The sequence below is a fragment of the Eretmochelys imbricata genome, chromosome 6 (genome assembly GCF_965152235.1).
Source record: "Eretmochelys imbricata isolate rEreImb1 chromosome 6, rEreImb1.hap1, whole genome shotgun sequence".
In the NCBI taxonomy this organism is placed as follows: domain Eukaryota; kingdom Metazoa; phylum Chordata; order Testudines; family Cheloniidae; genus Eretmochelys; species Eretmochelys imbricata.
In genome coordinates, this window is record NC_135577.1 from 90,306,736 (window position 1) to 90,326,485 (window position 19,750).

General features: G+C 42.3%; 1 protein-coding gene across 7 annotated transcripts in view; it reads left to right on the forward strand.

Moving 5' to 3' along the window:
- Window positions 1-19,750, forward strand: part of LOC144266013 (YLP motif-containing protein 1-like) — a 140,618-nt gene that overhangs the window by 24,805 nt on the left and 96,063 nt on the right. For all 7 annotated transcript variants that reach the window (XR_013346402.1, XR_013346403.1, XR_013346401.1 and 4 more), the window contains exons 6-16: window positions 2,022-2,142; window positions 9,171-9,612; window positions 14,600-14,692; window positions 14,924-15,107; window positions 15,286-15,431; window positions 16,601-16,755; window positions 17,550-17,612; window positions 18,038-18,157; window positions 18,480-18,656; window positions 18,911-18,994; window positions 19,267-19,350. Coding sequence is in view for 4 of the 7 variants with exons in the window: in XM_077819140.1 (XP_077675266.1) it covers window positions 2,022-2,142; window positions 9,171-9,612; window positions 14,600-14,692; window positions 14,924-15,107; window positions 15,286-15,431; window positions 16,601-16,755; window positions 17,550-17,612; window positions 18,038-18,157; window positions 18,480-18,656; window positions 18,911-18,994; window positions 19,267-19,350 (1,669 nt within the window). In the remaining 3 variants the exon portion in view is untranslated. The remainder of the gene's footprint in view (window positions 1-2,021; window positions 2,143-9,170; window positions 9,613-14,599; window positions 14,693-14,923; window positions 15,108-15,285; window positions 15,432-16,600; window positions 16,756-17,549; window positions 17,613-18,037; window positions 18,158-18,479; window positions 18,657-18,910; window positions 18,995-19,266; window positions 19,351-19,750) is intronic.

Here is a 19,750-nt window from a genome sequence, read left to right on the forward strand (position 1 = left end):
ACAGTAGCAAAATATGCTTTTTATTACATCCTTGGCTAGTCAGGAGCATGGCTTCTTAGATGTGGATCTGTCCACGGTGATACAACTAGCTATCACTGCAAAACTCAATTATTCTAATGTGCTGTACCTGGGGTTGAATGTGTGAAGGCAAAAAAAAAAAACCCCTCACCTGCTGGTTCAAAATGTCATGGTCCACTCGTTAGGCAACAGAGCCTGATGAGAGTTTGCCACTTCAGTTCTCTGCTTGCTGCAGTGGCTCTCTGTCCACATCCAAATCCAAATGTAATAAACCAGGGCCCAGCCAACTGAAGATCTCAGAGATTGCCCCTTTCCAGGCATCCCATAGCAAAAGCTATGTTCATCATGTAGTCAACCCATAGCTCCAAAATGAGCTTGATGCAGGATTTTACTATCCGCATAATGAAATGTAAAACAATTTCTGCTACATCATTATCACAAGAATCCTGAAGAGTGGCCGAGCAATAATAAACAGCAAAATATTCTTCCAAACCGTTTTCCAAAATCCCTTACCACTGGAAACATTCAGAGGTACCATAATGGTGTAATATAAAGAGAGAAAAAGCTTGGATGGTGCACTGATACCCTGGGTGTGGGTGCGTCATGCACATTTGTAGGAAGGAACATCAAAAAAGGAAGAGGTAAACTTATAAATTGGAACGTAAATGAATGAGGTCTTTCAGAGAAGAGTGTAGAAAGAAGAGGAATAGACCTAAGAACAGAGCGTCATGGTTCATCCTCCAGAGGGAACAGGAAGATCAATGAGGGAGCAATATTTGGTAAAGACAAAGTCAAGGGGGTGGGGTGCCCCCACTTTCCTGCATCTGCCATTGCACCCCTTAGGGTGATAATCGCACAAGCTGGATTTTATGCTAAAATGATGAACAGTTAAACAGTTACTGTTGACATTTGTCGTCCTTAGGTTTCAGTTAAAAACACGTTGAAATGAATGGGGGCATTTTCTCTCTCTCTCGAAGCTGTTCTGTTTTCACACTCATAAAGATGATATACCTTGTATTCCCATATGGAAGGTTTTAGCTGCAACCAGAAGTGCTGGAAATGTAATTTTCAAAAAGTGAATGGAAGTTATGATTCTGAAGAATTTAATCTGTCATGGGAACTGGTTTAATACACCAGGTTGGCAGGGACTTTGTCACTTGTGCTTTAGAGAATGGTGTTTAAGGTCTAATAAATTGATACACTGAAACAAGAAGGCTTCATATGTGAAAGCAGATTCTCTCTACAGCGCCAAAGAAAGGGTTCAATTAAAGAAGATTCTGTTGACTGTTTTCCTCAGTTTTCAAGTTAATGCTGGGGAAGTCACCCTTTTGTATCAAACCATATTGAGAGTTGTGTTTTCTACGTTATGCTGACTCTTCTCATTGCGTACTTAAGAAAGAGCAGTTCCTAAGCAGAACAATGCAGTGTAAGTGGCTTGAAATTGATAAGACTCCTTCTGATGATGCTTTGAGACAGAAGCAGCAGTAGAAATATAGAGAATAGCTTCTCTCAACTTCAGGTGTCTTCAACTAGATCTGTTCTCTGTGCATCTGACAAGTCTGGTATCAGTTGTGTGTTGATCTGGATTTGCCAACCAATGCATTTTTCCAAAGCCAGATGTTAGGAACATTGGATGTTAGGGGAGCTCTGAGTTGTTGCAGCTGTTATTATTTATTGTTTGTATTGAGGTGGCACTTAGGAGTCCCAGTCGTGGACCAGGACCCCATTGTGCTAGGCACCCTACAGTCACACAACAAAAGGATGGTCCCTGCATCAAAGAGCTTACAATCTAAGTCAAGTCTCTCCCAGTATGCTGGCTGTTGGGGTGCTACCAGCTGCTTGTGTCCTAGCTTATCCCAGTCGTAAACTCTTTAGTGGCTATTGATTCTTACTACTACTACAATATATTTTGTTGATGTAAGTATCGGTTCCCCCCCTGCCTTTTTTTTTAACCGTGCATTTGTGCCACAGAATGGTAACACACTTTTGTGATTGATGTGCAGGGAACAAAAAGAACAGCTGCAGAAGTTGAAAGAGTTTGTGCCTGATCCCCACATGCCCCAACTCTCATCACAGGAAACTTCTAGATCACAAACCACAACTACAAGGCCACGTGCCTTTCAGGTAAATGAAATCTGTGCTAAAGGAATGAAATGCTGTTGATAATTCACCTGGGTGTGAACATTAGTTCAAATCTAGAATCTAGCTAAAATAGATATTTCCTGGCTTCTGATGGTGAGGCGAAGCAAACTGAGGTAGGTAACTCATTAAATAATACTTTACACTTAGTCAAATCTCGCAAAACTGTATTTTGGTAACCTACAAACCCAAATGGAAAAAGAACTTTTGAGCTTGTAGTTGATATAAACACAAGCCAGTGAGATTCTGCTGTTGTGTTGGGGGCAAGAGTAATGTGTCTAATGACATGCTTCTCATAGACCAGGGGGAACATGACATGCTTTTTCCAGTGTGGGAGCAACATATCAATTCCTAGCATGCCCCAGGCATTCAGGTAATCCCCTGAAGGAGTAGGACATTTATAATTGTCTGATGGTGCTGGTGTTCTGCCCCAGCACTCATTGGGCTACAAACTTCACTTACCTGCACTGGGCTCTCCCTTCCAGTAGTTCAGATTAGTGAAGTTCTACTGTACATTTGTTTGATACAATATTCTTGTATATTTGTATGTGTGTGTTTCACATACTTGTTAATCTGAAGTATTGATATGGATCAAAGTAGTTCAGTTATTTGTAGGGAGGATAGGAGAAGATATCTTAATTTTACACTTTTAAAAAGTTAAATTAAGAAGTTTTGCCCTGTCACCCAGATCACTCTGCTTGAACACTGTGTACCTTTCCCCTGTCCTTCATCTCTTTATCTTTTTAGATCAGAGGTTTTCAAACTCTGGTCCGCGGACCATCAGTGGTCCGCAAGCTCCGTTAAGGTGGTCTGCAGATAGTTCCCTCTAAGGTGCACGCCTGGGTGGCCGCACATGAAAGAATGAAGGGCCACCCACCTAATTAGTGGAGTGGCTCAGGCATGGCTCCACTAATTAGGTATCTAGACCCTGGAGAAGGCGGACATGTAAGGTGAGGTGGTGGCACTGGGGGGAATAGGGGTAGATGGGAGCGAACAATGGGGTGAGAAGAGGGGGTAGGGGAATTTGGGACATGCAGGGCTGCGGAAGCCAGAGAAACAGTCGACTTTCCCCAGCTCCAGGGCTGCGGCTGCCGGAGAGAGATGGCCCTCCTTCCCAGCCTCAGCTGGGGAGCTGCCGTGGTAGACCCTTCTTCCCAGCCCTAGCTCAGGGGCTGCTGTGGTGGGGGAGAGAGGAGGAGAGACCCTCCCCCCCTTCCCAGCCCCAGCTTGGTGGCTGCTGCGGCAAGGGAGAGAGGACACATCCATCACATTAGAAAGGTGAGACTACTGATATTAAAATATGAGTTGAGTGCTTTTATTTGTAGAACAAAAAAAAGTTAATTATTATAAGTTTTTTTTATATAGCACTTTTATCCAAATCACTTTACAATAGTTAGTTAACGGTACAAACAACATTTGGAAAGATCATTAAGTGGTCCGTCAAGACCCTCAGCAATTTTCAAGTTGTCCGCAGGGAAAAAAGGGTTTGAGAACCACTGTTTTAGATTATAAACTCTTTGGAACAGGGACTGTCCCCTCCTTTGTGTTTGGAAAGCACCCACTGAATAATGGGTATAATAATATACTACTTAAATCACCATACTGCTAAAACTGTTTAAATCATTTTACAGACATGAGCGAATCCTATCAGCACATCCATGAAGTAGGTAAATAAATATTAGACACTGATTGGCAGAAGAGCATGAAATCTGCTCACCCATTTTCTTCTAGATTGTCTGTTTTCCAGATGTTGAAGCAACTCAACTTCTGTGTTTCTCAGCAACCTTTGGCACAGGCTCTGTGTAGGAAGCTAGAAGAGTAATTTTTTCTTCAGTGTACACAAACTGTGCTTTCCATATGTAGGCCTGACTTGACATGAGTAATTGGACATGGGTGAGGCCTCATTTCGTGGGAAACAGGGTTAGGGAGGTAAATAGATCAACAGCCTGGAAACAGAATGTCTGTACTAGCTAAGGTAAGGGGGAACTATTTATAATGGAAAAAATAATGGAATAAGATAAGTTGGGAGCAAAGACTAGGTAAAGAGTAAGTCATATATGGACAGTGCATGGACAGAGCATGCTGTACAGGGATTGCTTCCTACAGAGTAGCCAAGCCAATCCCAAAACGTGTAATGCAATGTATTATGTAAATGTACATAAAGGAAGAGGCTTGCTGCCTAACTTTGGATGTGTGGTATGCTTTATACCAGGGATGACCAACCTGAATGGGAGAAGGAGCCAGAATTTACCAATGTACATTGCCACAGAGCCACAATAATACGTCAGCAGCCCCCCATCAGTTCCCCGCTCCCAGTGCCTCCCACCCACCAGCGGCCTAGCCGATCAGTGGCTCCCCCTCCCTCTTTGCACCTCCCAATCAGCTGTTTGGTGGCGTGCAGGAGGCTCTGGGGGTATGGGGGAGGAGTGAGGGCACGGCAGGCTCAGGGGAGGAGGTGGGAAGGGGTGGAGTGGGGGCAGGGCCTGGGGCAGAGCCAGGGGTTGAGCAGTGAGCACCCCCCGGCACATTGGAAAGTTGGCGCCTGTAGCTCCAGCCCAGGAGTTGGTGCCTCTACAAGGAGCCGCATGTTAACTTCTGAAGAGCCGCATGTGGCTCCAGCAGAGCTTTGCCATTCATTTGTATTTATCATAGAATCATAGGACTGGAAGGGACCTCGAGGTCATCTAGTTCAGTCCCCTGCACTCATGGCAGGACTAAGTATTATCTAGACCATTCCTGACAGGCATTTGTCTAACCTGCTTTTAAAAATCTCCAGTGATGGAGATTCCATGACCTCCCTTGGCAGTTTATTTCAGTGTTTAACCACCCTGACAGTTAAGAAGTTTTTTCCTAATGTTCAACCTCCCTTGCTGCAATTTAAGCCCATTGCTACTTGTCCTATCCTCAGAGGTTAAGAAAAACAATTTTTCTCCCTCCTTGTAACAACCTTTTATGTACTTGAAAACCGTTATCATGTCCCCCCTCAGTCTTCTCTTTTCCAGACTAAACAAACCCAGTTTTTTCAATCTTTCCTCATAGGTCATGTTTTCTAGACGTTTAATCATTTTTGTCACTCTTCTGTGGACTCTCTCCAGTTTGTCCTCATCCTTCCTAAAATGTGGTACCAAGAACTGGACACAATACTCCAGTTGAGGCCTAATCAGCACAGAGTAGAGTGGAAGAATTATTTCTCGTGTCTTGCTTACAACACTCCTGCTAATACATCCCAGAATGATATTTGCTTTTTTTTTTTTTGCAACAGCGTTAACTGTTTACTCATATTTAGCTTTTGGTCCACTATTTAGCTTTTGGTCCTTTCTGCAGTACTCCTTCCTATGCAGCCATTTCCCATTTTGTATGTGTGCAACTGGTTGTTCCTTCATAAACGGAGTACTTTGCATTTGTCCTTATTGAATTTCATCCTGTTTACTTCAGGCCATTTGTCCAGATCATTTTGAATTTTAATCCTATCCTCCAAAGCACTTGCAACCCCTCCCAGCTTGGTATCGTCTGCAAACTTTATAAGTGTACTCTCTGTGCCATTATCTAAATCATGATGAAGATATTGAACAGAACCCAGACCAAGAACTGATCCCTGCGGGACCCCACTCGTTATGCCCTTCCAGCATGACTGTGAACCACTGATAACTATTCTGTGGGAACTGTTTTCAAACCAGTTTTGCACCCACCTTACATCTAGGTTGCATTTCCCTAGTTTGTTTATGAGAAGGTCATGCGAAACTGTATCAAAAGCTTTACTAAGGTCAAGATATACCACATCTACCTCTTCCCCCTATCTACAAGGCTTGTTACCCTATCAAAGAAAGCTGTCAGGTTGGTTTGACACGATTTGTTCTTGACAGACCCATGCTGACTGTTACTTATCACCTTATCATCATCTAGATGTTTGAAAATTGATTGCTTAATTATTTGCTCCATTATCTTTCCGGGTACAGAAGTTAAGATGACTGGTCTGTGATTCCATGGGTTGTCCTTATTTTCCTTTTAATAGATTGGCACTACATTTGCCCTTTTCCAGTGTTCTGGAATCTATCCCATCTTCCATGACTTTTCAAAGATAGGTTTCAGAGTGGTAGCCGTGTTAGTCTGTATCAGCAAAAACAATGAGGAGTCCTTGTGGCACCTTAGAGACTAACAAATTTATTTGGGCATAAGCTTTCGTGGGCTAGAACCTACTTCATCAGATTCATGGAGTGGAAAATACAGGAGCAGGTATAAATAAATGAAAAAATGTGAGTTGCCTTACCAAGTGTGAGGTCAGTCTAACGAGACAATTCAACAGACAGCAGGCTACCAAGGGAGGAAAAATAACAGACTGGGAGTGGTTGGATCATTACAAAACCTAAACCTAATTTCCCCAATACTAATTTCCCCCAACTGTTACTCACTCCTTCTTGTCAACTTTCTGAAATGGTCCACTCTCATTAGCACTTCAAAAGTTATTTTTCCTTCCTTGGTATCCTGCTGTCAATTGAATTGTCTCGTTAGACTGACCTCACACTTGGTAAGTCAAGTCACATCTTTTCATGTAGTTATACTTGCTCCTGTATTTTCCACTCCATGCATCTGATGAAGTGGGTTCTAGCCCACGAAAGCTTATGCCCAAATAAATTTGTTAGTCTCTAAGGTGCCACAAGGACTCCTTGTTGTTTTTTAAAAGATAATCACTAATGGCTCAGATATCTCCTCAGTCAGCTCCTTGAGTTTCTAAGATGCATTTCATCAGGCCCTGGTGACTTGAAGACATCTCACTTGTCTAAGTAATTTTTTACTTGTTCTTTCCCTATTTTAGCCTTTTCTGATCCTACCTCATTTTCACTGGTATTCATTATGTTAGACATCCAATCACCACCAACCTTCCCGATGAAAACCAAAATAAAGAAGTCATTAAGCACCTCTGCCATTTCCACATTTTCTGTTGTTATCTTCCCCCCACCACCCCATTGAGTAACGGGCCTACCTTGTTCTTCCTCTTGCTTCAAATGTATTTGTAGAATGTTTTCTTGTTACCCTTTGTGTCCCTAGCTAGTTTGATCTCGTTTTGTGCCTTGACCTTTCTAATTTTGTCCGTACATACTTGTGTTATTTGTTTATATTCATCCTTTGTAATTTGACCTAGTTTCCACTTTTTGTAGGACTCACTTTTGATTTTTAGATCATTGAAGATTTCCTGGTTAAGCCAGTGTGGTCTCTTGCCATACTTCCTATCCTTCCCACACAGTGGAATAGTTTGCTCTTGTGCCCTTAATAATGCCTTGCTGAAAAATTGCCAACTGTCTTCAGTTGTTTTTCCCCTTAGACTTGCTTCCCATGGGATCTTACCTACCAACTCGCTGAGTTTGCTAAAGTCTGCCTTCTTGAAATCCATTCTTTATTTTGCTGTTCTCCCTCCTACCATTCCTTAGAATCATGAATTCTATCATTTCATGATCGCTTTCACCCAAGCTGCCTTCCACTTTCAAATACTCAACCAGTTCTTCCCTATTTGTCAAAATCAAATCTAGAACAGCCTGTCCCCTAGTAGCTTTCTCCACCTTTGTTACAAAGTTTTACAGTGCTTCTTTTAATTTGTCATGTTGAGTATTGTATCTGTTATGGGAGCGGGGTGGTCAGACTATGGACCTTGTGGTGAATAAAGGAGCACATTTTCCATGTAACCTAGGAGAGCCAGGAGGTTGATGTTAGCTGAACAGAAAGCAAGTTTTCTCTAGGGTGAGCCAAGGAGCTGGTGTTAACTCTGGAGAGGGTGGATTTTTGCTGGGAGTTGTCAAGAAGCTGGCAATAGCTGTAGATAGGGTGTATGTACACAAGAGCAAGAGAGGTAACTGTAGTGTCGGAAGCTCTGTTTATACTAGGAAGTTTACTAATTGTGGGCAGTGCGTGTTGCTGAATACAGTTTAACTGCAAGACTAGAATGGCCAAACCATGATCACAGCTTTTTCTGAGCAGTCCTCTATTAGGGCTTGTGAAACAGTGCAGAATATGGTTTACTCTAGTGTACAGTTGCACTTAAATCATTTTCAGCACTGGTTCAGCTGCACCTGGCGTCCGCAATGGATATATTTTTAGTATAGATGCCGTCTTAGACCTGCTGCTGTTTAGAGGCAATTCTTCTTCACATATCTATAAAGTAAAATTTAGCTGAGAGAAACAGCCTGGAAGGTGCTTTGGCTAAAGAGAGAGCTTAATTTGGTAAGGTCATTTTGGATGAGAGAACAGTTACGTTAAGACTTTATTCATATTTGACTTAATGGATTTAGAGGTTTCAAGTAGTGGACACATACCAACCAATCCAGAATGGCTGTTCTTCTTGGGATATCAGTGTGTAGTTTTGCCCTCCTATGAGGGGACCTGAAAATGCTAATGATTAGGAATGTGTGAATTACAGACTGTTATGAAAGCACCCTTCTCAGCTGGGACTAGAGGTCTGCTCAGGCCCAATTTTAAAGACCAACCTGGGCCTGAATCTGACCCTGGCACAGCCGACCTGAACCTGACCTGAGAGTGTCAAGTCCTTTTCTGGCCCACCCGGACCTGACACTTTCCCCTGAAACTGTATTGCCGCCACCACTGCCTTGTCTTGGGGGTTGTCCTGCGGGGGACTTCCTACTCCCCATGCCTGGTGAACGTGATCAATCACCGGCCACCTTCTGCTCACGGGGTTGGTGTGGCAGCAGCTGTGTACTCCACTCCTGTCAGCTACCACTGCTTTGCTGCACTGTGTGTGCTGTGGAGTGAGAGGCACTGTGACTTTTAAGAGTGATAACTCCCTAGCAGACACAGTGCAGCCAAGTGGCAGGACCCGGAATCCGTTTCCATGATGCCAATCCCACAGGTAGGAGGAGATGATCTGAGCCGACCTGACCCGAACCCTACACTTGTAGCTGGGTCCTGTTGTGTTTGGGTCAGGTTGCAAGGCTTAATGGGACACAAGTTGGTCAGAGGGCTTTGTTTACTGTTTTCACATAGGGTGAAATGTTTCCCATGTTTAGGCATCTTCTCAGCTGCCACCTGAGACACCAATAGAATCTCAGCCTATCAAACCTTCTCCTGCTGTTATTATAAAGCCACCAGTGTTGTTCAGGCAGCCCACCCTGGTGACGAGGCCAGGTGCCCCGGTGACAAGGCCAGGTGCTCCGATTCCGGCTTCAGCTACAACCTCAAGTCAGGCTCCTGCAATAAAGCCAACATCTGGTGCTGTGAAACAGGAACGTTGGGATGAGGATTCTTTTCATGGACTCTGGGATACCAGTGAAGATAAAGGAGCAAATTTGGAGTATGCATTATGTAAACCAGAATCAGTGCTGCCACATACAGTGTCATCTTCTGGGAAAATACCTCCTCCAGGTCATACTCCCATTCCATCATCTGTACCATCATCAATTCCTAAACCACCTCTAATTCAACAGACTGTGGACTATGGCCATGGGCGGGGTGAGTAATGGAAAAAATAATTTTGCCTCTAATACAGGACCACTTAAACAAAACTTTTTATTTCTAAAGGGACGTGCTCTGAGTGTTATTTACCACACATAGTATGCCCAGAATCTTAACACAATCCCTGTGTAAGCTCTGTACATCATTATGTAGTGCCAAATACCTCAGCTGCAGTGAGGTTGAAAGTTGTTGCTATATGATTGATCTCCTCACTTAAATAATTAGACTGCACTCATGAGTAGGGCCCTACCAAATTCACGGTCCCATTTTGATCAATTTCACAGTCATAGGATTTTTAAAACCTTAAATTTCATAATTTCAGATATTTAAATCAGAAATTTCACAGTGTTGTAACCAGGTGTGTATGTGGGTGGCAGGGTAGTGGGGGGGATCACAAAACAGGGTAGTGGGGGGATCGCAAGGCTATTGGAGGGGGCGTCACGGTATTGCCATCCTTACTTCTGTGCTGCTGCTGGTGGTGGTGCTGCCTTCAGAACTGGGCGGCCAAAGAGGACTGGCTGCTGGCTGGGAGCCCAGCCGTGCAGAGGTAAGGGTAACATGATATGGTATTGCCACCCTTACTTCTGTGCTGCTGCTGGCAGCAACACTGCATTCAGAGCTGGGTGGCCGGAGAGTGGCGGCTGCTGGCTGGCAGCCCAGCTCTGAAGGCAGTGCCGTTGCCAGCAGCAGTACAGAAGTAAGGGTGGCAATACCATATCATGCCATCCTCACTTCTGTGCTGCTGCTGGAGACAGTGCAGCCTTCAGAACTGGGCTGCCAGCCAGCAGTAGCAGAGCTTCCTGCAGCTGGGGGAGGTTCCCAGAGGTGAGTCTGACCTGACCGTGGGATCAGCCTATTCAGGGGAAGTGGAAGTCCCATCCCTCCCCAGGCTGGCCAGAACTAGCAGCTGGACCCTAGTGTACCATAGGAGCCCCCAGCTTGGGCACCCCAGCCTTTCCCCTCCTCAGCTCCAGGCCCAGCACTTGGGAGCTAAAGGGACCTTGGGCTGACTGTGTGTGGGGGCAGGGTGTGTAACCATAGCACCCTGAGCTTTCGCCCGCCCATAAGGCCAATCCTTCTGCCCCACTCTCCCCACCCCCCCACCCCCCCCCCCCAAAAAAAAAAAGAAGTGATGATCCTCTCCCCTCTGCTTATGAGTTTACTTTTTCCTTCCATGGTGTGATGTTGAGGTGCTTCACATGAATTAAATTGATTATTGCCACCTCTGGTTCTAATCAATACTAGCCCATGTGATAGAATCACAAAACAGTATATCATAACCAATACAATATTGATACTCTACAGGTCTTTTTATCTGTTAGATCACCTGTAATAAAATGGACCACTTTTTGAATGCCTACAAGTAGAACATCTAATGCTATTGTTCTTTTATTATTTGTCTGTGTATTGCCCAAAGTAGATGAGGAGCTCTGCAGGCAAGAATGAAGATAAATGCCTTCCCCTCAAGAGTTTACAACTTATATCATGAAGAATGATGGATGGGGTTCAGATTTAATACTGAATTTCCCACAGCTAAAATTTAATATGAAGCTTTTAGTTGAGAGTTAATTTCCCATGGTTTTACACTGCTTTAAAAAGAGAGAGATTCTGCTCAAATGCAGTTACTTTTAAAATGAGTGTTGTGGTATAGCTAGCTTTATTGTCTCTGCAACTTGCCAGTAGTTATTTGGAGCAGAAGTGATCCCATGATTTGAATATTTTATTAAAAATTGTTAGAAAACTGACAGGAATCTAAACTAGCTACTTCAGTTACTGTTGTCCTCATACTGGTATCTCTCTGACAACTATAGGGTATGGCTTCACTGCAGTTAAAAACCTGCAGCTGGCCAGGCTAAGGCGCTGTTTAATTGCAGTGTAGATGTTCAGGCTCGGGCTGGCGCATGGGATCTAGGACCCTGCAAGGTGGGAGGATCCCACAGCTAAACTCCTTAAGGAAGGAAATATATTGCCTTGGGAAAATGACCCACCAGTTCAGTTTTAAAACTGAGCTGCTTTTCAGCTACTTTTTTTAAAGTTTGTACTTTTATGGGGCTTTTTGTTAGGCTATAAAACAACCAGAAACAGACTGTTAGCTACTACAGTAGATAAAACTGGGCTATTTAAAAAAAAAAAAAAACAACCCATAAGCTCCCCTTATTGTCTGTGCCCTGACCAACTACTTCCTGCGGTCCAGTTCTGTGCCTTCCTGCTTGTGTTTTAGGCTTTTCCGCAGCTGTAACCTTCCAGTTTGTGCTGCTGTCCCTAGTCTCTTCAGCCAGAGACCGTTTATGGGAAAGGAAGAGAGGGTGTATGTGTGGCATTATTCCCCCAGCAGCTGTCCTGTTTGAATCACTCCCTCCTTTCTTTCCATTGGCTTGTAGAGTGTACAACACATTTTAACTTTTGACAGTTAAACTCCCCTTTCCTTTAATTTCAACAGTAGTAAAAGAGGTTTCAATTATTTTCAATAGAATATTTGGTTATTTACTTCTACTTACAAAATTTTCAGTCTTGAAACAACTAGCTTTTTTAAAAAAAGTAACTTTTTAAAAATTGCAGCTGCTTTGAATTACACAAATGCTATAAAAACTCCTCCTATTTAAATGTTTTACATCCATGAAATTTCAACAGGGAAAGTCAGAATATTTTTAATTAAAAATTTAAAAATATGCAGTTCTGAGATGAGATTTTGTGTTGAATTTGAGCCATGAACATTTTAACTCTCCTAGGAACCCAGGGTTTTGTTGCACTGTATTTTTCTGTGGAAGAGTCAAATTCCATTCCAGTAATACAATAATAAAAGGACTTCACTGCAGTCCTGTTTGTTTCACCACTGGCCTTCAGTGGTATACACCAGAAAAAAAAATGCAGACATTGGCTTAACTGTAGCATTGCTAAGGCGTTCCTTTCTGTTTGGATCACTCTCCTGAGAAGTTTAGCTAGCTCTTTTCTATATCTTTAATGGAATTAATGAAAAAAGTATATGGGGAAAAATACATAGGAACGGCCATACTGGGTCAGAACAAAGGTCCATCTAGCCCAGTATCCTGTCTTCCAACAGTGGCCAGTGCCAGGTGCCCCAAAGGGAATGGACAGAACAGGTAAACATTAAGTGATCCATCCCCTGTCACCCATTTCCAGCCTCTGGCAAACAGAGGGTAGGGACACCATCCCTGCCCATCCTGGCTAATAGCCATTTATGGACCTATCCTTCATGGATTTATCTAGTTGTTTTTTTTTTTTAATCTTGTTATAGTCTTGGCCTTCACAACATCCTCTGGCAAAGAGTTCCACAGGTTGACTGTGTGTTGTGTGAAGAAATACTTCCTTTTGTTTGTTTTAAACCTGCCTATTAATTTCATTGAGTGACCCCTAGTTCTTGTCTTATGAGAAGGAGTAAATAACACTTCCTTATTTACTTTCTCTACACCAGTCATGATTTTATAGACCTCTATCATATCCCCCCTTAGTCATCTCTTTTCCAAGCTGAAAAGTCTCAATCTCATTAATCTCTCCTCATACAGAAGTTGTTCCATACCCCTAATCATTTTTGTTGCCCTTTTCTGAACCTTTTCCAATTCCAATGTATCTTTTTTGAGATGCAGCAACCACAACTGCACGCAGTATTCAAGATGTGGACCTACCATCAATTTATATAACAGTAATGTGATATTTTCTTTCTTATTATCTATCCCTTTCTTAATGATTCCCAACATTCTGTTAGCCTTTTTGACTGTCGCTGCACATTGAGTGGATGTTTTCAGAGAACTATCCACAATGTTGCCAGGGTTTCTTTCTTAAGTGGTAACAGATAATTTAGACCCCATCATTTTATATGTATAGTTGGGATTATGTTTTCTATTGTGCATTATTTTGCATTTATCAACATTGAATTTCATCTGCCATTTTGTTGCCCAGTCACCCCGTTTTGTGAGATCTCTTTGTGACTCTTCACAGTCTGCTTTGGACTTAACTACCTTGAGTAGTTTTGTATCATCTTTAAATTTTGCCACCTCATTGTTTACCCTTTTTTTCCAGATCATTTATGAATATGTTTAATAGTACTGGTCCCAGTACAGAACCCTAGGGGACACGACTATTTACTTCTCTCTATTCTGAAAACTGACCATTTATTCCTACCCTTTGTTTCCTATCTTTTAACCAGTTACTGGTCCATGAGAGGACCTTCCCTCTTATCCCATGACAGCTTACTTCACTTAAGAGCCTTTGGTGAGGGACCTTGTGAAAGGCTTTCTGAAAATCTAAGTACACTATATCCACTGGATCACCCTTGTCCATATGTCTGTTGACCCCCTCAAAGAATTCTAGTAGATTGGTGAGGCATGATTTTCCTTTACAAAAACCATGTTGACTATTCCACAACAAATTATGTTAATCTATGTGTCTGACAATTCTGTTCTTTACTATAGTTTCAACCAGTTTGCTGGTACTGAAGTGAGGCATACTGGCCTGTGTAATTGCTGGGATCACCTCTGGAATGCTTTTTAAAAATTGGCATCACGTTATGTATCCTCCAGTCATTTTGTACAGAAGCTGATTTAAATGATAGGTTACAAACCATAGTTAGTAATTCTGCAATTTTTCATTTGAATTCCTTCAGAGCTCTTGGGTGAATACCATCTGGTCCTGGTGACTTATTACTGTTTAACTTATCAATCTGTTCCAAAACCCCCTCTAATGACACCTCAATCTGGGACAGTTTCTCAGATTTGTCACCTAAAAATTAAATTAAATTATTTTTTTCTTATGTGAGTTGTTTGTTGCTCTAAGTGGTATTTAGTTAACATTAATGTAGCACAAACGTTCTTTATACAGCAGGTCACTAATATATACTTAGGCCTAGTTACCCTCTGATCACTTTGAATGCCACTATGTCATTGCTTTTAGAGAGGGGAGGAGATGGATGAGGGATGCAATTTGGGACAATATCCTTACTTATTTTCTTGTCAAATTTCTTTACCAGATATAACCACCAGTAAAGTTGAACAAATTCCCTATGGGGAGAGAATAACTCTGCGTCCAGAACCTTTGCCTGAGAGACAGCCATTTCCAAAAGGTAGGCACTGCTTGGCTAATTCTGATATCCTTTGAGAAAGGTAGGCAAGCATCATGTGGATAGCCAAGAACACTAAACTTTTGTTCCATGCTAGAGATTGTGTGCTGCTTTCTTCTTTTAGAAGCCCATAACTATAACATTATTCCTATGCTTTTCCTGTTCCCTTGGAGTTTTTTTAAGGATTGGCTTATATTTTTACAGTTCAAATTTTGGGGGGTTTCTTTTTTTCAGAACATCCAGGCCAGCGGGATCGTTACAACAGAGAGAGGGATCGTGAGTCTTACTTTGAGCGTCAAGGCAATGCAAACACAGATTACCGAGATTTTAAAAGGGAGCGGGAACTGCACAGAGACCGAGGCTCAGGAGACTATGATCGAGAGAGGTTTGAGAAAGAACGCCATCTTCGAGAGGACAGGTATGCAGCGCAGGACAAGCTGGATCATAGTTGTATCCACATGATTGATGCTGTATTAGGTGCTGTCAGACTGTCAGTTTCGTTTGAAGGACATATGTTTGAATACTGATTGGGAATTCAGAGCTGCGCTCTGTAGTCGAAATCTTAGAGCTATGCAAAATGCTGTCTCTTCTGGCAGGGCACCTCCAACTGGACCGTCAAGGACTCAGTCTTACCGTGACAAGAAAGACCATCCTTCCTCAAGGCGAGGGGGCTTTGAAAGACCGTCATACGAACGAAAGCCTGATCGCCCGACCTATGATCATGGACCTTCCATGTTTGGAGGTATAGTTCCTTAGCCCCAAAGTAATACTACAATGTTGGGAAAATGAAACCAGGAAGGTAGATCACAAGAAGATGTATTACTTCATTATGGATATAAATGTTAGTGGCATTTATCAGGGCAGTGTCTGTCTTGTTCTTGTGATCTTCTGTCTCTCACTGGTTATGACATCTAGAAAGTAGCAGTGAGATATTTTGCCCACCAGTTATACAGATGTCTGTGATCAGAACTGCTTAGGACTGCAGTTGTGGCTCACTTGGTATTGACATCTATAAAGTGACATCTGACACTAAAAGTGCAACACTATTTCAAGACCCTGTGTGATCATATGCAGTAATCGTGACTCCATGGGCTGAGTTGATTTGATTTCAGTTTTCAGAAGTCAGAGGGAGGAGGTTATGAGAGTCCACACCTCTCAAAAGCAAGAATCCCACAGATCAATATCATGTAATAAGAATGATAAACTGTCCATCTTGGACTTATAATAAACTCAGCACAGTGGTCTCTGAGCACCTGAGTGGAAGTGAATCAGAACAAAACTATCAGAACCACCTGGGAGTTTTTAGAACTTCATCACACCCTTATGTAGTATGGATTCCAATAAAAGAATTTCCCATGGTATTCCGAGTTGGATCTGACTTCTTTTCCCTGCTTTGCAGAATTGTGAATTAATCACAGACATTACAAAGACCAGTCCATTTTCCTTGTATATATGGACTGAATAAAGATGCTTAGCATTTATATAGGGGATTTACATATTCAAAGCTATTTATAAACATTCATTCAGCCTCAGAACTCTCCGGGAATGTAGGTCATTATTATCCCCATTTTACAGTTTACAAAGAGGTTAAGCGACTTTCCAAAGGCCACAGAGGAAGTCACTGGTAAAGCTGAGACTTGAACTAAAATCTTGTATTCCAGTCTTGTTCTTCTTTGACTATTTCATTCTGCCTTTTGGAAATATGGTCATATTTCTGTCAGTACAGATTTTCTGTTTTTATGGCATTGGCTAAATGAGACTGTCTGTCTTCTCCTCTACCAATCAGATCTTAAATTTTGGCTAAAGCACACAGTCTCAGAAATCACTGGGGTCTGTTAGAATCCTGTGAACTGAGATTTCTGATTTTAGTGAGCTGAGAAAATACTTGTGTGCAATTACTGAAATTTGTAGGTGATCGGAGAAATTACCCTGAGGAGAGGATGCCTATTTCTGCTCCATCAGTACCCCGCCAGCCACCCCCTGCTCCCCGGGTGGAGAGGAAACCAGAGTCTAAGAACGTGGATGATATTTTGAAGCCACCAGGACGGGACAGCAGGCCAGAAAGGGTGAGTAGCATGGAGCTGCTATCCATTCTGAAGGCAACAAACAGTGTAAAGGGGCCTGTATTCTGATACATTTCCCATTTGCAGTATGCATGTTTCTGAAGCAAATCCCTGCCCCATCTAAAGCCACTGAATAATTTGTGAACCCCAAAACTGGGAGCAGATTGAACATCTAAAATGTAACTTGTTAATTTTGGTGTTCTCATAGACCAAGTAAGGACTGCAGGAAATGGTTTGGGAAAAAAGCTATGAAGGTTCACTTTGGGGAGCTCCAAGAAGGCTTTGCTGATGATACAAATAGAATAACACAACATAATCAGGTGGAATACATCTGAGATTTAAACCTCTTGGATTTGGGAGAGCAAGAAGAGGATTCCTATTAATTGACAATATTTGAGTTTCAGAATTCTTTCTGAGACCAGTGTTCGACTGTGGTACGTGGGAGGGATGGGTTGGCCATATGCTGTAGGGAGGGGTGTACATACATTGGCAAAGGATTGTATAGTTAAGGTAGGCTCATACTACTAACTTTATTTTAACAAATGCTATGCAATCTTACATTATAGGGCCAGATCTTCAGCAGGTGTCTGCTGAGGTTATGGTTCTTACTGGGCACAATAAAAACAGTTAAGGAGCATGCCATAGTGCTGGCTCTCTTTTGTGATACTGTATCCAATGGGTATGCAAGATTGTGAGCCGGAGCAAGTTGGTTGGTAGATAGGTCACATCCGATACTCAGGGGTTCTGCTGAATGCAGCCCAAAAAGTCGTCTTTCTCTTATGCTGTCTTTATATTAGATTGTCATCATAATGAGAGGATTGCCTGGCAGTGGAAAGACACATGTAGCAAAACTCATCCGGGTAAGTAGATAAATAGCTACTTTCCTATATGTTGCCAGACTCTTAACTGTAAAACATCAGCATATCTCTAGGAATGTGCCTCTACGTGCACACTTCTTCTCTCCTTTCCTTCTATTTCTTCAGTTAACACGGGGAGATCATATTAGGTCAGTCCCTTGGAAGAAACAATCTTGGATCTGGAAACTCAGTCTCTAATTGCTTTAGATTCTAGTTCTTCAAATGATTGGGTATCCCCTCCCAGAACTAGAGGGAAAGGCAGCTGGGATGACTGAAATAAAAAGAAAGGTGTTCAGTTGCAACAGATAGTAAAATGTTCTTTTCTTTCTCTTACTGAATGTGGATCAGGTTGCTGGGGTGTGCTCTGGGCATACTGAGGGCCCACATTGTAGAATGGAATTTGTATTCCTTGGTTATTTCCTTCCCAGGACAAAGAGGTGGAGTGTGGAGGACCGGCACCCAGAGTTCTCAGCCTGGATGACTATTTCATCACCGAAGTGGAGAAAGAGGAGAGAGACCCAGATACAGGAAAAAAAGTGAAAAAGAAGGTATACTCCATTTGTGGCTCTGTTGATTTAAATCTCTGCTTGAGAAAGGAAGGAAAGTGTATTTTTAAGGGAGGCACATAACAATGTAATTACAATTAGGGCTGGAACCTGATGTTTCGATGCAGTGGTGTTCTTTTGAACAAGGCATTTCTGTGTGTGGCCAAATTAGAGCTAATCTGTGGGCAAGTTCTTTAGAAAGGTACATACAAAGGGAAGTTTGGTTCTGCTGCCCTTATGCTCAGTGGTTGTGATATCAGGATTTGAACTCCAGCTGTTTTAGAACTCCTGCTTTCTCTTGACCTGCCTTTTGTCCTGGACCCAGGTGATGGAGTATGAGTATGAAGCTGATATGGAAGAGACCTACCGCACCAGTATGTTTAAAACTTTCAAAAAGACCTTGGATGATGGCTTCTTCCCTTTCATTATCCTGGATGCCATCAATGACAGGGTGCGCCATTTTGAGCAGTTCTGGAGTGCAGCGAAAACCAAGGGCTTTGAGGTAATGTCAGGAGTCATTCACACTCACTAGTACCTCTAAAACAATGAGCCCTCTTTCAGGAAAAGGAAACCAAATGGAACCCCCAGTCAGTCCTGCTGGTGTTTAGTATTAAATGCTCACTCATTTATCAGTGTATACATCTTCTGCACGTGCAGCTCAGACGTACATTCACTGTATGGGAAAATTGCTTTAGATAGTAACATATTAATTTCCTGATGAGTTTATGGTGTCTAATACTAATTTTCTCTTTCTAGGTGTATTTAGCTGAGATGAGTGCAGATAACCAGACTTGTTCCAAGAGGAATATCCATGGACGCAAGCTAAAGGAGATCAATAGGGTAACTGTATATAGAAGTGGAGTCACAAGGGTTATTCAAGTTAAATTTCTTTGGGCTTTCAGGTCCATTGATGTTGGTGAAACCTCATATTGTTTTAGAACAAATATATCCCTCACTGTGTTGAAGATGGGCCCATATCCCCTGTAATTATTTCAGTAGGATAGCTGCAATGTAACTGTACTCAAGAAAGATCTGATCACTCCTGATCAAAGACCCACTTTTTCAATGTGGTGTGTTGTAGGAAGTGCTTTATTTTGTATATCTCTTGTTAGATGTCTGATCACTGGGAGACTGCACCACGTCACATGATGCGCTTGGACATTCGTTCTTTGTTGCAGGATGCTGCTATTGAAGAGGTGAGTGTCACTCTATTTGAATGAAGTGGAGAATGTATGCATTTGTGTTTACATTGAAAATGTAAATTGCGGAAGAGAAGTTTGGTTATTATTTATTAAGTACCAGTAGTCTATTTAGCACTGTACAAACCAAATATGGTTAAGACTCACCCAGGCACAAGAACAACTTGAGGGATTTTACTGCTGCATTTGTGGAGACCATGCTCACACTTCTTAAGCGAAGAGTAGAAGCTATTTTGTCCTCCACTGACTGTTGACTATCAGTTAAAGAGTATCTTTACCTTCTCTGAAGAAACTCAGCATTCCTGCAGAATTGTTGCAGCTGTGTAACTTATTTAATTAGTGGGGTTATAAGTTTGAAAAATGCTGGGGGTTTCGCAAAATTCCATTGATTCCTCCA